Here is a 13,483-nt window from a genome sequence, read left to right on the forward strand (position 1 = left end):
GTTTCAATTGTACCGGGCAGATGACAGACAGCGGGTATGGCGTCATGTGGGTGGCGGTGAGGTTATGGTATGGGTAGTAGGCATAAACTACGGCCAATGTACCGGGCAGATCACAGACAGCGGGTATGGCGTCATGTGGGTGAGCAGCTTGGTGGCGGTGAGGTTATGGTATGGGTAGTAGGCATAAACTACGGCCAATGAACACATCTCCAACTAAATTTCAAGTTAAAGAATGGGATTAAGCCAGTGGCTCAGATCTATCCGAGCCTTAGATACATGTCCTTTAAATGTTGATTGTTGGTTGAGTTGTCAACCTAACACAATTCTACGTGCCTTTTGTAAATAGCCTATCTTACAAACTAATGTCAAAGTTTTTATTCAACCTTAAAATGAGTAACACAATCCATGGTAACATGTTGAGGTGACTGTAACTATACAAGTCTTATGTAATCATAGAACGTGTGTATGTTCAAGATAGCAAAGGTTTCTGGTCTGTGGAGATCTTCACATATATACATATCTGTGCAGAACCTCGAACAGCATTGATCACTTACACAATGATAAAAATAAAAAATGTAACCTCAACTGCAATACAGGTCATGTGGTTGTGCTATTAGTTGAAGCACAGTGATAACATATTAAGGTGTTGTATGAATACAACATATCTGACATTGTATTCCCATTTAAACTTTATTGTGCTTTTTTGAGTGGGTGAGTAAAGGTTGAAATTCCATGAATCAACGTCTCAACCACAAATGACCCGAATTTCCATGTTGAATTGATGTGGTGTGTCCAGTGGTTTCCTCTGACTATAGCCTACCGAACTGGCCAACTGTTTATTCACACTTCCTGCTTTAGAAAGAGCCTGCAAAATAGCAAGCAACCGCAAGGCACGCTCAAATAAAAAAAAGGGCTTTCTGTAAATGATCAAGTATTTTCCTGTGATAATTTTCGCAGCCTAAAAACAATTCTCTGCACAGTGCCTCACTGACTATATTGCCATAGAAGAATGTGGTTATGGTGTGAAACGAATGCCTTATTGAACCCTGCACCTACCTCGGTCCATGTCCGAGCATCCGAACAGTACCAGTGCTGCGCTCTAGTGGAGGCCTGGGTTTATTATGGGCAGACTAGAACTACCGTTATGCGCAGGTCTGGTACAGTGAGCGGCTCCCACGATATGACTGTATACGGTGATCTACCCTACCCTACGATTTGATGCTGTGAGGGTTTTACGTGCGTCTCATAGACCCGCATCAGGCCTATGTCACTACCGGGTGGAAACGGTCGTGCACCCACTCGTCTACAGGGCCGCATTTCCTTGACAGAATTTCTGAGACAAGCTCCACCTCTATCGGAGTCAATTATAAACTATGGGCGCTGTGATTCGTCGTAGGTCATGCCACTCATCGTTTACACATAACAGTGTCTACGAAGGGGGCGGGCTCAACTAAGAAAATTATAGTCATTTGAATTACTGTAGCGAGAGAGCTCATGGCTACAATGAAGCTGAAAAAAAATGATACTGACGATATGAATTAGCTGATGATTTAGATGGGGGAAAAGTCGAACCAAGGAGGCAGGCGAATTTGATATAATCCTACAGGAGGAAGGGCAGTTCGCTGAAACCCTGGTGTGTGTGCTGTGTGTGTGTGTTGGGTGTGTGTGTGTTCCAACGCACAAGTAAAAGCCAGAGAGCGGTGGAAGGCTTTGCTAAGCCGATCAAGGCGGAATTGTAGACTACAAAACGGGTTCCACGTCCGGTGTAATACGCACATTATTGTGATTGTGGGGGACGTGAAACAAGGTATGTCAAAGAAGAACACGCACACCACTTGTCATTTCTATTTCCCTCAATGGTCTGGTTTCCGGCTCCATGATTATTTAGTAGCCTAGTGAGGTCCGAATAGCGTAGGCTTCACCAACTGTCCTTTAACAACCTTGCCAGTGTATGGAAGCCTGTGTTTGAATGGACCAGGTTCGAATCTGTTGGACGATTCTATTCCGTTATGTAGAATACCCTAATATTATATATTGTCAGTGCCAAGAGAGCGTGTGGCCGAAAATCGGGCAGCGTTGACACACTAAATTGAGAGGCTACAGAATAGCCACCACCACTTTCATGCTGGTGTGTATTTCGTTGCGCACTATAGCGACACATGCAACCTTGCTGATGTTGCTATCACCTTATCATAAATCGATCGACACCATGGACGTTCGATCGGATGTACATGATTGAAACCTTTTAGAGATGTAACGGTCTCGTTTATATTTGGTCGAATCGCGCACATGGAAATAGCTGCTGGTGTTGGTCGAGTCTTTTTTAATTTCCCATCAGCAGTGAGCCTGCCTCTCTCTCTCTCTCCCTACTACCGCAGTACTGCTGCTGTGATGCTACTGTACGCGCGTTTAAATTTCCGGGATGTATGCTATAGCTATAGACCATCTATAGATGCGCATGTTGCCAAACATTCTCATTTTCCAAGCCCCTGCGTATGTTGTGATGTTGAATGATGATTTATAGCCTAAATAGTCATATTATTTAATCGCAGCGATGTTTAATCCTCTTCTGTGGGCCATAGCCTAGGCTACATTCTAAATGTATGTAGCCTATTGCCATGCTGGCCAGATGGTGTTATATCCGCTGATGATGAGCACTTTGACGCAAGCGATAATTTGTTATCATAATCATGCTCCCGCCTCCTAACAGAAAATATTAGAAATAAGAATCATGTGTTCTTGTTGACACCGATGCATAGATAGTCGCGTCAGATAAAGGTTCCTATCTCATTAACAAAAGGCACTGGCCATATCAGGTAGCATTGAGATGGACCAACGTCAACAAATTATTGTTACCGCCGATGTCCTCTGCCCTCTGGCTCTGTGCGGGTTCTGATCTGTATGTCCAACAGTAAATAATACATTTTTTATGTCATCTGTGAGCCCAAGCCTGTGCTGTAAGTGGACAAATAAAATTGTAACAAACAACATTTCTCACCTGTAGCCTACTGCATAGCCTACTGCATAGCCTACTGCATAGCCTACTGCATACTGACATGGCACTAATGGCTCATAGCCAGTTTTATAATTCTGTGATACCAAAATATGTCATAGGCAGAGACACCTTTTGGCTTTGTTTTTCCATCAATATGGCGCTGGCCTGGTACCTGGCCTGGAGAGCCCTTGTGGTCAGGACATTCCCAAACTGGACCTTGCAAAAACTAATCAAAATCACGTTTTATTGGTCACATGCTCTGAATACAACAGGTGAAGTGCTTTACTTATGAGCGCATTCCCATCAGTGCAGAGTTTTTAAAATGTAAGACAAATATTTCAATAAAACAAGGAAATGGTAACACAATGAAAACAATAACAAGGCTGTATACAAGGAGTACCAGTACCAAGTCAATGTGCAGGGGTACGAGGTAGTTGAGGTAATACAGTATGTACACGTAAGTAGGTGTAAAAGTGACTAGGCAATCAGGATATATAGTAAACAGAGTAGCAGCAGCCTGTGTCTATATGTGAGTGTGTGTGTCGTGTCAATATGCATGTGTGTGTTTTGTGTGTATGTAGTGTGTGTGTGTGTTGGAGTGTAGTATGTGTGAGTGTGTGCGTTGAGTCTAGTGAGTGTGCAAGAGAGTCAGTGCAAAACAATTAAGATAATAAAAGAAGAGAGGGGGTCAATGTAAATAGTCCGGTTAGCCATTTGTTCAGCAGTCTTATGGCTTGGGGGTAGAAGCTGTTCAGGTGCCTTTTAGTCACAGACTTGGTGCTCCGGTATCACTTGCCATGCGGTAGCAGAGAGAACAGTCTATAATTTGGGAGGCTGGAGTCTTAGACAATTTTTTAGGGTCTTCCTCTGACACCTGCTGGTACAGAGGTCCTGATTGGCAGGGAGTTCTGCCCCAGGGAAGTACTGGGCTGTACGTACTAACCTCTGTAGCACCTTGCGGCCGGATGCCAAGCAGTTGCCATACCAAGCGGTGATGCAGACAGGCAAGATGCTCTCAATGGTGCAGCTGTAGAACTTTTTGAGCATCTGAGGGCCCGTGTCAGCCTCCTGAGGGTGAAGAGGTGTGGTCGTTCAACGCCGATACCGATGATTGGAGGACCAAAAAATAATGAAACCTGTTCGATTTGGTTTAAATAATACAAAAACAAAGTGTTGGAGAAGAAAGTAATGTGTGCCATGTAAAAATGTGTGGCATGTAAAATATGTGGCATGTAAAATGTGTGCCATGTAAAATATGTGGCATGTAAAATATGTGCCATGTAAAATGTGTGCCATGTAAAAATATGTGCCATGTAAAAATATGTGCCATGTAAAAATATGTGCCATGTAAAATATGTGCCATGTAAACATGTGTGCCATGTAAAATATGTGCCATGTAAAATATGTGGCATGTAAAATGTGTGCCATGTAAAATATGTGGCATGTAAAACGTTTCAGTTCCTTGCTCAGAACATGAGAACATATGAAAGTTGGTGGTTCCTTTTAACATGAGACTTCAATATTCCAAGGTAAGAGGTTATAGGTTGTAGTTACTATAGTATTTATAGGACTATTTCTCTCTATACCATTTGTATTTCATATACCTTTGACTATTGGATGTTCTTATAGGCACTTTAGTATTGCCAGTGTAACAGTATAGCTTCTGCCCCCTCCTTGCCCCTACCTGGGCTCGAACCAGGAACACATAGACAACAGCCACCCTCGAAGCATCGTTACCCATCGCTCTACAAAAGCCGCGGCTCTTGCAGCGCAAGGGGAATAACTACTCCAAGTCTAAAAGGGAGTGACGTTTGAAACAGTATTAGCGCACACCACCCAGCTAACTAGCTAGCCATTTCACATTGGTTACACCAGCCATAGGGCTGATAGGCTTGAAGTCATAAACAGCACTGTGCTTGTGAAGAGCTGCTGGCAAAACGCACTAAAAGCTCTGTTTGAATGAATGATTACAGGCCTGCTGCTGCTCAGTCAGACTGCTCTATCAAATCAGACTTAATTATAACATAATAACACACAGAAATACGAGCCTTTGGTCATGAATATGATCAAATCCGGAAACTATCATTTCGAAAACAAAACGTTTATTTATTTCAGTGAAATACGGAACCGTTCAGTATTTTATCTAACGGGTGGCATCCCTAAGTGTAAATATTCTTGTTACATTGCACAACCTTCAATGTATGTCATATTTACGTAAAGTTCTGGCAAATTAGTTCGCAATGAGCCAGGCAGCCCAAACTGTTGCATATACCCTGACTCTGCGTGCAATGAACGCAAGAGAAATGACACAATTTCACCTGGTTAATATTGCCTGCTAAACTGGATCAGTAGTTATAACTAGTGATTATGATTGATTGTTTTTTATAAGATAAGTTTAATGCTAGCTAGCAATTTACCTTGGCTTCTACTACATCTGTGTAACAGGCAGGCTACTCGTGGAGCGCAATGGTTAGAGCGTTGGACTAGTTAACTGTGCGGTTGCAAGATTGGAACCCCTGAGCTGACAAGGTGAAAATCTGTCAACAATTATTAAAACAATTATTATTAAAATTATTATTAAAAATAAGAATGTGTTGTTAACTGACTTGCCTCGTTAAATAAAAGGTAAAATAAATAAATACATGTAAAACATAACAATCGGAAATCGGTGCCCAAAAATACCGATTGTTATGACAACTTGAAATCGGCCCTAATTAATCGGCCATTCCGATTAATCTGCCGATCTCTAATGTGGATACAGAGGAACTTGAAGCTCTCGACCCGCTCTAATACATATTGCAAAGGACACCTTCCTTTTTGAAGGCTGTGAGGAAAAAACATGTTATGAAGCATTCTTAGAAATGTTACGAAGCATAAACTAGACCTTTACTTTCGTTTACTTGTAATTTAGCATAAAGCCTATCCAAAAAGGCATGTAGTGTAGGTCTAAATCTGGAAGTTATAAATAGGTAGGAAGATGTTTAAAGGGGAAAATGGATGTGGAATACAGAGAACCTCTATAGAGATTTAGAACAGAGAACGTTCGAGTCCCCTCTATTCTGATCGAGAAGAGCCTGAATGATCAGAATGGATCAGCAACATCCCGACCCCGACCCCACCATACCCAGCTGTGAATGCTGCTCAGGAAAGGCTCGGAGGCAGCGAATGTCAAAGGTCGCATTTTTAGTCGCCTTCCTCATCTAGATAGGCAGGGTGTAGGCCTATGCACGGTTACACTTGACACATCACTAATTCAGTAGATGCTCCTATCCAGAGAGACTTACAAAAAGTGCATTCGGCTAAGGAAGGCGAGTCTACCACACACCACACACCACAGGTTCATTGAAAGTGCAACCTCTGTGCTAGAATAAAATGACATACCAGTAAATGAAAGTAAAGGTCTAGTTTATGCTTTGTAACATTTAATAATGTGTTTTTCCTCACAGCCTTTCAAAAAAATCACGGTGTCCTTTGCAACATGTCACGTCACCGACTGTACAGTAACTTGTGTTCAGAACTTGGGACCACTGATTTTAAAGCCCTTAGAAAATATTCTTGAAAATTGATAGAATGTCTTGACATTGTGACTTGTGTTTCCTACTCTCCAGGATGATGCGCCTGGCCTGCTGCACTGTCCTGCTCTTCGTGCTCCGTCTCCTGGTGGGCCTGCCCTGGTTCCAAGTCCTCCCCTCCATCCTCATCTTCTACCTGGGCTCTGGAGGTTGGAAGTTCATACACATTTTTGCCAAGACCATCGGCAGAGACGTACAGTGAGTGGGAGTATAGTGTGGGCTGCGGTGTGTGTGTGTGTACCTGTCTACAAGTACACGGGTTTGTTTTTCAAGTCACTCAGAAGCCTGTTTTATGGAAACATGTGTGTCAGTCCTGCTTGGTTTTAAGACCTTTCAAACAACAGATAATTTGACCATGGCTAAATAATTGTGTAATCGTCTCCAGCAAAAAAAAGCAGCATATTCCTGTAAGACAAGCTAAAGTGTGTGACGGGGGGGAGTGTTGAGGACTCCTGAGGTTTGTCTGTGACTTCACAGCTGGCTCGACAAGACCATTAGCCGACACCTGGAGTGAGTAGGGGGTTAGGGGTATGTGTGTTACGTTCCCCAGCAAGAAAACCAAAAAATGACGCTCAAAAAGTAAGGAGAACTAACAGAGTCACTGACAACAAGCAAAACTAAACAGTTGTGGTTTTAAGAGGGGTTCTGAAAGACGTGTCCACTGAAAGCTGACGAGCAACTGAGACCTTAAAGAAACACACCATGAGCGCCCACTTAATTTGCCCAAGAACAAGCAAACAAAATGTAAAACCAAACTTAAAGACAGGAAGCAAAGCAAAAAAGTGGAGCGAAACGACAACAGGAAGTCATTGCTCCTTAAACCAGTTTACAGCTTTGCAGAACAGATTGTCTAAAACAATAAATGCGACTAGGACTAGGAGTGCAAATGTCTCCTACAAGAACATGATCATATTCCTGTAAGACAAGCTAAAGTGTGTGACAGAGGGAAGAGTTGAGGAGTTAATCAGGTCAGGTATGGAGGGATATTTCCGAGAGAACAGAGACATAGCGCAGACACACGAGAGACACAGGTGCTGAGGTTTCTCTACGGTATAAGCTGTTCATCATTTTTATTTATTTCTTCTCATTGAGAAAACATCTCTTTTCCAAGAGAGACCTGGTCCAATAGCAGCAAGGGGAACAACGTGTCAGACAAAACCATGGTGACAGGTACAGCCACTACCCCTCGCCCCCAAGTAACCTTTCAATGTTTGCAGATCTGAACGGTCTGGAATGGTGTAGTGGTGTTGACCTTACACATCTACAAACATTGAAGGGGAAGGAGAATCGGTTGTTACCCGTATCTGTCACACTGCTGAGCCAAGCCGAGCTGAGTTGTACTACTCTAGCCTGGTTGTGCGTCCACCATGGTTCAGACAGGAAACGTCACGTATTAGTTTAGCCATTCATTCGAAGATTGCAATACACGCAGTACTGTACGTTAGTCTTGGCGTTAGGCTTTGCTCCTTCGGGGCTCACTGACAGATGTAAAAATTCCGTCAGAAAACAAGGTACTGCTATACCAATCCCCCTGACCGAAAACAAAAGCCGAGCCCAAACAGGTGGAGGCTGGGGTGGGTGGTGGGAAAGCAGGAACACAGACAGGCATAGCGAGTAACGCATGTTACAGCATTAGCATGTCACCGAGAACACCAGCGCATAGCTTGTGCACAGCAGCCATCGGAGTATGTGTGCGTTAACCTGGTTGACTAATAGACCACCATTTAGTTTTTATTAGGATCCCCATTAGCTGATGCCAAGGCGCTACTCTTCCTGGGGTCCAAACAGGAAGGAAACAAGAAACGACACAGCAATAATCTACATCATAAACGCAACAAAACATCACACAATACATTGTGCACTATACAAATGTACAATGCACCATCATTGCCATTACAATATTGTAATGAGTGTGTGTGTGTGTGTGTGTGTGTGTGTGTGTGTGTGTGTGTGTGTGTCTTCACAGCTATATTAAGGTACGGTGATGAATCAAATTGGTGCAATATCAGCTGATGCAACACTCGTGTTTCCTGTATGAGCCTTTTGCTCTTTATTTCAGACAGGAAACCATTTATTAGACGATGACAATACATGCAGCAACATTAGCAGTGGAGCTCGGCTCGCTCCTTCAGGGCAGCTCACTGCATGTCCGATATAACAGGCAGATATCAAGGTATGCTATACCAATCCCCAAAACAGACAATGGACTATGTTCACGGCAGGCGCACGCCACCAAGAGCTTTTATGATCTCCTCCGTAATATGGTTGCTACTGCATATGTGTGACGTGAAGGATAAACTACGTGTAAGCTACAGCAAGCACACCGTACTGAGATAGCTTCTCAGAAAACCACGAGTCGGCTTGTTGGCCATATACCACACCCCCTCAGGCCTTATTGCTTCATTGCAGAGAGAATGCAAAGAGTGTGCAAAGCTGTCATCAAGGCAAAGGGTGGCTACTTTGAAGAATCTAGAAGGTATTTTGATCTGTTTAACACTTCTTCTTTTTGTTGGTTCCTACATGATTCTATATGCGTTATATCCTGGTGTTGATGTCTTCACTATTATTCTACAATGTAGAAAAGGGTAAACATCAAGAAAAACCCTGGAATGAGTAGGTGTGTCCAAACTTTTGACTGGTACTGTATATAGTAGTATTTATATGCAGTAAAAGAGAAGCGACGTAGCTATTAGACCCCAGGGCTGAGAGTAATGACACGATTAGCCATTACTGCAGTAACTCATCTAGGCTTCCACAATCTCTGTTCGTAAGCAGCAGAGGCCAATGATCTTGAGGTTAAGCTGGGACCCATTGAGAAGCAGTAGCAGCGTCCATGCTGGAGTGGGCTGTCTGTAGCTCAGAGCTCGCTCTCAACGCTGGTCGAAGGAACCGGAGCCATGATGAGTTGCAGTATCTTGTCATTTTTGCTAGCATCATTGTTCGACAGAGGTTCGCCAGGTGCAGCCCGTGGTCAGCATGCAGTTAGCATAACATGAACGAAAGGACAAAGGCAGTGTTAATTCTAGTGATGACAACTGATGCTCCGTTGCTAGTCTTAAATTCATGCTTATGCTGGTCATAACTTGAGAGATCATACAGGATTTAAAGAGATTGAACATATGGTGTACTACGGAATGACGAACCCATAAAAGCCATCACACAGACCGCCTCTGGAAAAGCGTCAGTGTAAACCCAACACCATTGCTTTAACGTCAAAGTCAAACTTGTGTTCTAATGAGAGACGAGAGATACTCTTTTGATATACACGATGGTCGCTTCTTCGTAGGCCATGAAGAGGAGGTGGTCAGATGTTATTCCCGAGCAGACTACACGCGGAAGGGTCCTGACACCTAAAATCAACTGAAACCCTGCTATCGGACCGTTGGTGAGGAAGGCGGCATTCGCCTGAATGAGATTTCTAAAAGGAAACGAGACAAGGCGAGAACCAGATGCAGACACAGGAGTCAGATGGTTTGAGCTCTGTTTATTATAGTCCAAGGGATAGACAGAAGGCAGGCCGGGGACAGGCAAGGGTTCATAGCCAGGGCAGAGTCCAAAAGGGTACAGGGCAGCAGGCAGGCTCGAGGTCAGGGACAGGCAGAGTGGTCAGGCAGGCGGGCCCAGTGTCAGGGCAGGCAGAGGGGTCAGGCAGGCTCGAGGTCAGGGGCAGGCAGAGTGGTCAGGCAGGCGGGCCCAGTGTCAGGGCAGGCAAAGATCAAAATCAGGAGGACGAGATAAAGAGAGACTGGGGAAAAACAGGAGCTGAGAGAGAGAAGTTCTGGTTGACTTGGCAAACAAGATGAACTGGCACAGACCCGAAAACACAGGTAGAAATACACAGGGGATCATGGAGAAGATGGGCGACACCTGGAAGGGGGCGGAGACGAGCACAAGGACAGGTGAAACAGATCAGGGTGTGACAACATGGTTATATGACAGACAACACCGTACAGAGAGAAGAGCTGACATTAGACTGCGGCAGATCTGCACAGCTCAGCCATGACATACCAACATATACTGTGCATCTGGAAAGTATTCAGAACCCTTGACTTCTTCCACATTTTCTTACATTACAGCCAATACCACATAATGACAAAGCAACAAAAAAAAAAGGATAATTTATAAAAAATTAAAAACATCAATATTACATTTATTACAAGTATTCAGACCCTTTACTCAGTACTTTGTTGATATGTGTGGAAACGATCCCAAGCATGGTTTACGCATAGATTTGTGCCTACACTTGACTGATAAATGAGGCCCCTGGTCTTTTGCCTAAATCTTAAGTGTGAATTGTTAGCTTCTATCTGCAATATTCCAGTCAAGGAAAAGTAACATAATTTGGGATTACCATAGTTTAGGATCAACCGGAAAGATGCTCATTAAACTTCAAGCCTATTAATTGCAACAACAAAAAACTAAAAGAAGTTGAACCAATGGTTGCAGAGGGATGTATCCCTGGAAAGGTTGAGTGTTGCTATCTAAATCTGAGGGGCTCCAGGCTTCCTTACGCAGCTCAGTCCCAACATCTTGATAACAAAATGGGTAAATCTGTTGACCAGCTGCTTTTCAACGTCATACGGAAAAATGGTACACGTTATATTAGGAAATCTGTCGTTATGAACGCATGAATACGGCGGTGTCCATTTTTTGTGGATTTCCCTACTTTGAATAATACTTTTAAGGTAAATCCTTAATAAATAATACAACTTCAACTTAGAATTTCATCCCTCATATCATCTCGCGTTTTGGTGGCTTCAATTTGTTTCTGCTTTGCAACTACAACATTGATGAGATTCCTACAGAATCATCTGCTTTTCATCGACAAGTGTTCTTAGCGTGGTCATTAATATATAACCATACTTTATCCCCACATAGGTATTTCATTTGGTAGGATATAGAAAATACTTGCTCCCTCAGAACAAGAACAGCTGCTTTATTTCAGGGGAATGTTGTATCTATTCATGATGTCACAACTCACTGGAATACATTTGTCAATAATATCTGTTGGAAAAAAAGGTTTGGTTATTACCACTCAAATACCTGCTTGTTAACAAGGTGAAAGAGGTCTCTTTCAGGATGATATTTAAGTGTTACCCTGCGAATCATTACCTGAAGAGACAAACAAAAGACATATTAATGTTAACTGTACTGTGATGAGCATCCAGAAACAGTTTTGCATTTATTTAGTCATGGTCTACATGTGAAGAGATTAAGGCAAGATATTTGTAGATTTACAATTGAAAAGACTTTTGTTTGTTATGGGAGAATACTGCTCTGGATTTCCTTAACTATAATAAGGATAAAGAAGAAAAATGTACCTCTTAAATTTGCTGATGTCATATTCATGAATGTAAATTCATTAAAGGGATAGTTCACCCAAATTACAAAATGACAAATTTGTTTTTCCTTAGCATGTAAGCAGTCTATCGACAAGGTATGACAGCAATCCATGCTTTGGTTTAGTTAGAATTTTAACTTTTTATTTAACTAACTAGGCAAGTCAGTAAAGAACACATGTTTATTGTACAATGATGGATTACCTCTGCCAAACCCTCCCCTAACCCAGACGACGCTGGGCCAATTGTGCGGCGCCCTATGGGACACCCGATCACGGCCGGTTGTGATACAGCCCGGGAATAGAATTGTAGAAATGTCTCAATTTGAACTTTGATACCAGATGCAAAACAGAGCTCGATGTTATTGCTTTATCACTATGTACATCACGTCCACTGCAGAACAACATCAGGGTCGTGTTCATTAGGGCACTTAAGTTTAGGTAGTCCCTCCCTGTTCAAACTGTTTCTGTCTGTTTGGTCCCGAGTGAACATGGCCCAGTTTACTACCATGTCTCAACATTCAGATTAACATTGTTGTTCTCTTTAGACTCTTAGCACCTTTGAGCTGTTGTTGTATTCTCACCCTATCCTTCATCTCCTTCCACCCCCACAGTGCAGCGGGCGTCCTCATCAAGGTGAAATGGAACGTCAAGCGTCACCTGCGGGAACGAAATACCCTCCCGAAGATCTTTGCAGAGACCGTGCGTCGCCATGGGGACAAGACAGCGCTCATCTTTGAAGGCACCGGCGAGAAGTGGTCCTTCCGGCAGCTGGACGAGTACTCCAACCGCGTGGCCAACCTGCTGCTCCAGAGGGGCTTCGTGGAAGGGGATGTGGTGGCTCTCTTCATGGAGAGCCGATCCCAGTACGTGGGCCTCTGGCTGGGCATGGCCAAGATTGGTGTGGAGGCGGCCCTGATCAACTTCAACCTGAGGCTGGAGGCCTTGGTGCACTGTGTCACCATTTCCAACGCCAAGGCTGTGGTGTTCGGCAGCGAGCTGACTAAGGGTGAGGAGAGAGGATTTTTTTATTTTTTATATATTTTTTTATTTCACCTTTATTTAACCAGGTAGGCTAGTTGAGAACAATTTCTCATTTGCAACTGCGACCTGGCCAAGATAAAGCATAGCCGTGTGAACAGACAGAAACACAGAGTTACACATGGAGTAAACAATAAACAAGTCAATAACACAGTAGAAAAAAAATTTACATAAAAAAAAAAAAAAGTCTATATACATTGTGTGCAAAAGGCATGAGGAGGTAGGCGAATAATTACAATTTAGCAGATTAACACTGGAGTGATAAATGATCAGATGGTCATGTGCAGGTAGAGATATTGGTGTGCAAAAGAGCAGAAAAGTAAATAAATAAAAACAGTATTGGGATGAGGTAGGTAGATTGGGTGGGCTATTTACTGATGGACTATGTCCAGCTGCAGCGATCGGTTAGCTTTTCAGATAGCAGATGTTTAAAGTTTGTGAGGGAGATAAAAGTCTCTAACTGGGTGGGTGTTGCCATCGTGACCAGTGAACTGAGAGAAGGCGGAGCTTTACCTAGCATGGACTTGTAGATGACCT

At 43.2% G+C, this 13,483-nt stretch overlaps 1 protein-coding gene across 2 annotated transcripts in view; it reads left to right on the plus strand.

Moving 5' to 3' along the window:
• Nucleotides 1–1,450: 1,450 nt before the first annotated feature.
• Nucleotides 1,451–13,483, plus strand: part of LOC109877857 (long-chain fatty acid transport protein 4) — a 42,809-nt gene continuing 30,776 nt past the window's right edge. For both annotated transcript variants that reach the window (XR_004204974.1, XM_031802675.1), the window contains exons 1-3: nt 1,451–1,807; nt 6,604–6,765; nt 12,520–12,914. Coding sequence is in view for 1 of the 2 variants with exons in the window: in XM_031802675.1 (XP_031658535.1) it covers nt 6,605–6,765; nt 12,520–12,914 (556 nt within the window). In the remaining variant the exon portion in view is untranslated. The remainder of the gene's footprint in view (nt 1,808–6,603; nt 6,766–12,519; nt 12,915–13,483) is intronic.

Source organism: Oncorhynchus kisutch, linkage group LG23, assembly GCF_002021735.2.
Source record: "Oncorhynchus kisutch isolate 150728-3 linkage group LG23, Okis_V2, whole genome shotgun sequence".
Taxonomy (NCBI): Eukaryota; Metazoa; Chordata; class Actinopteri; order Salmoniformes; family Salmonidae; genus Oncorhynchus; species Oncorhynchus kisutch.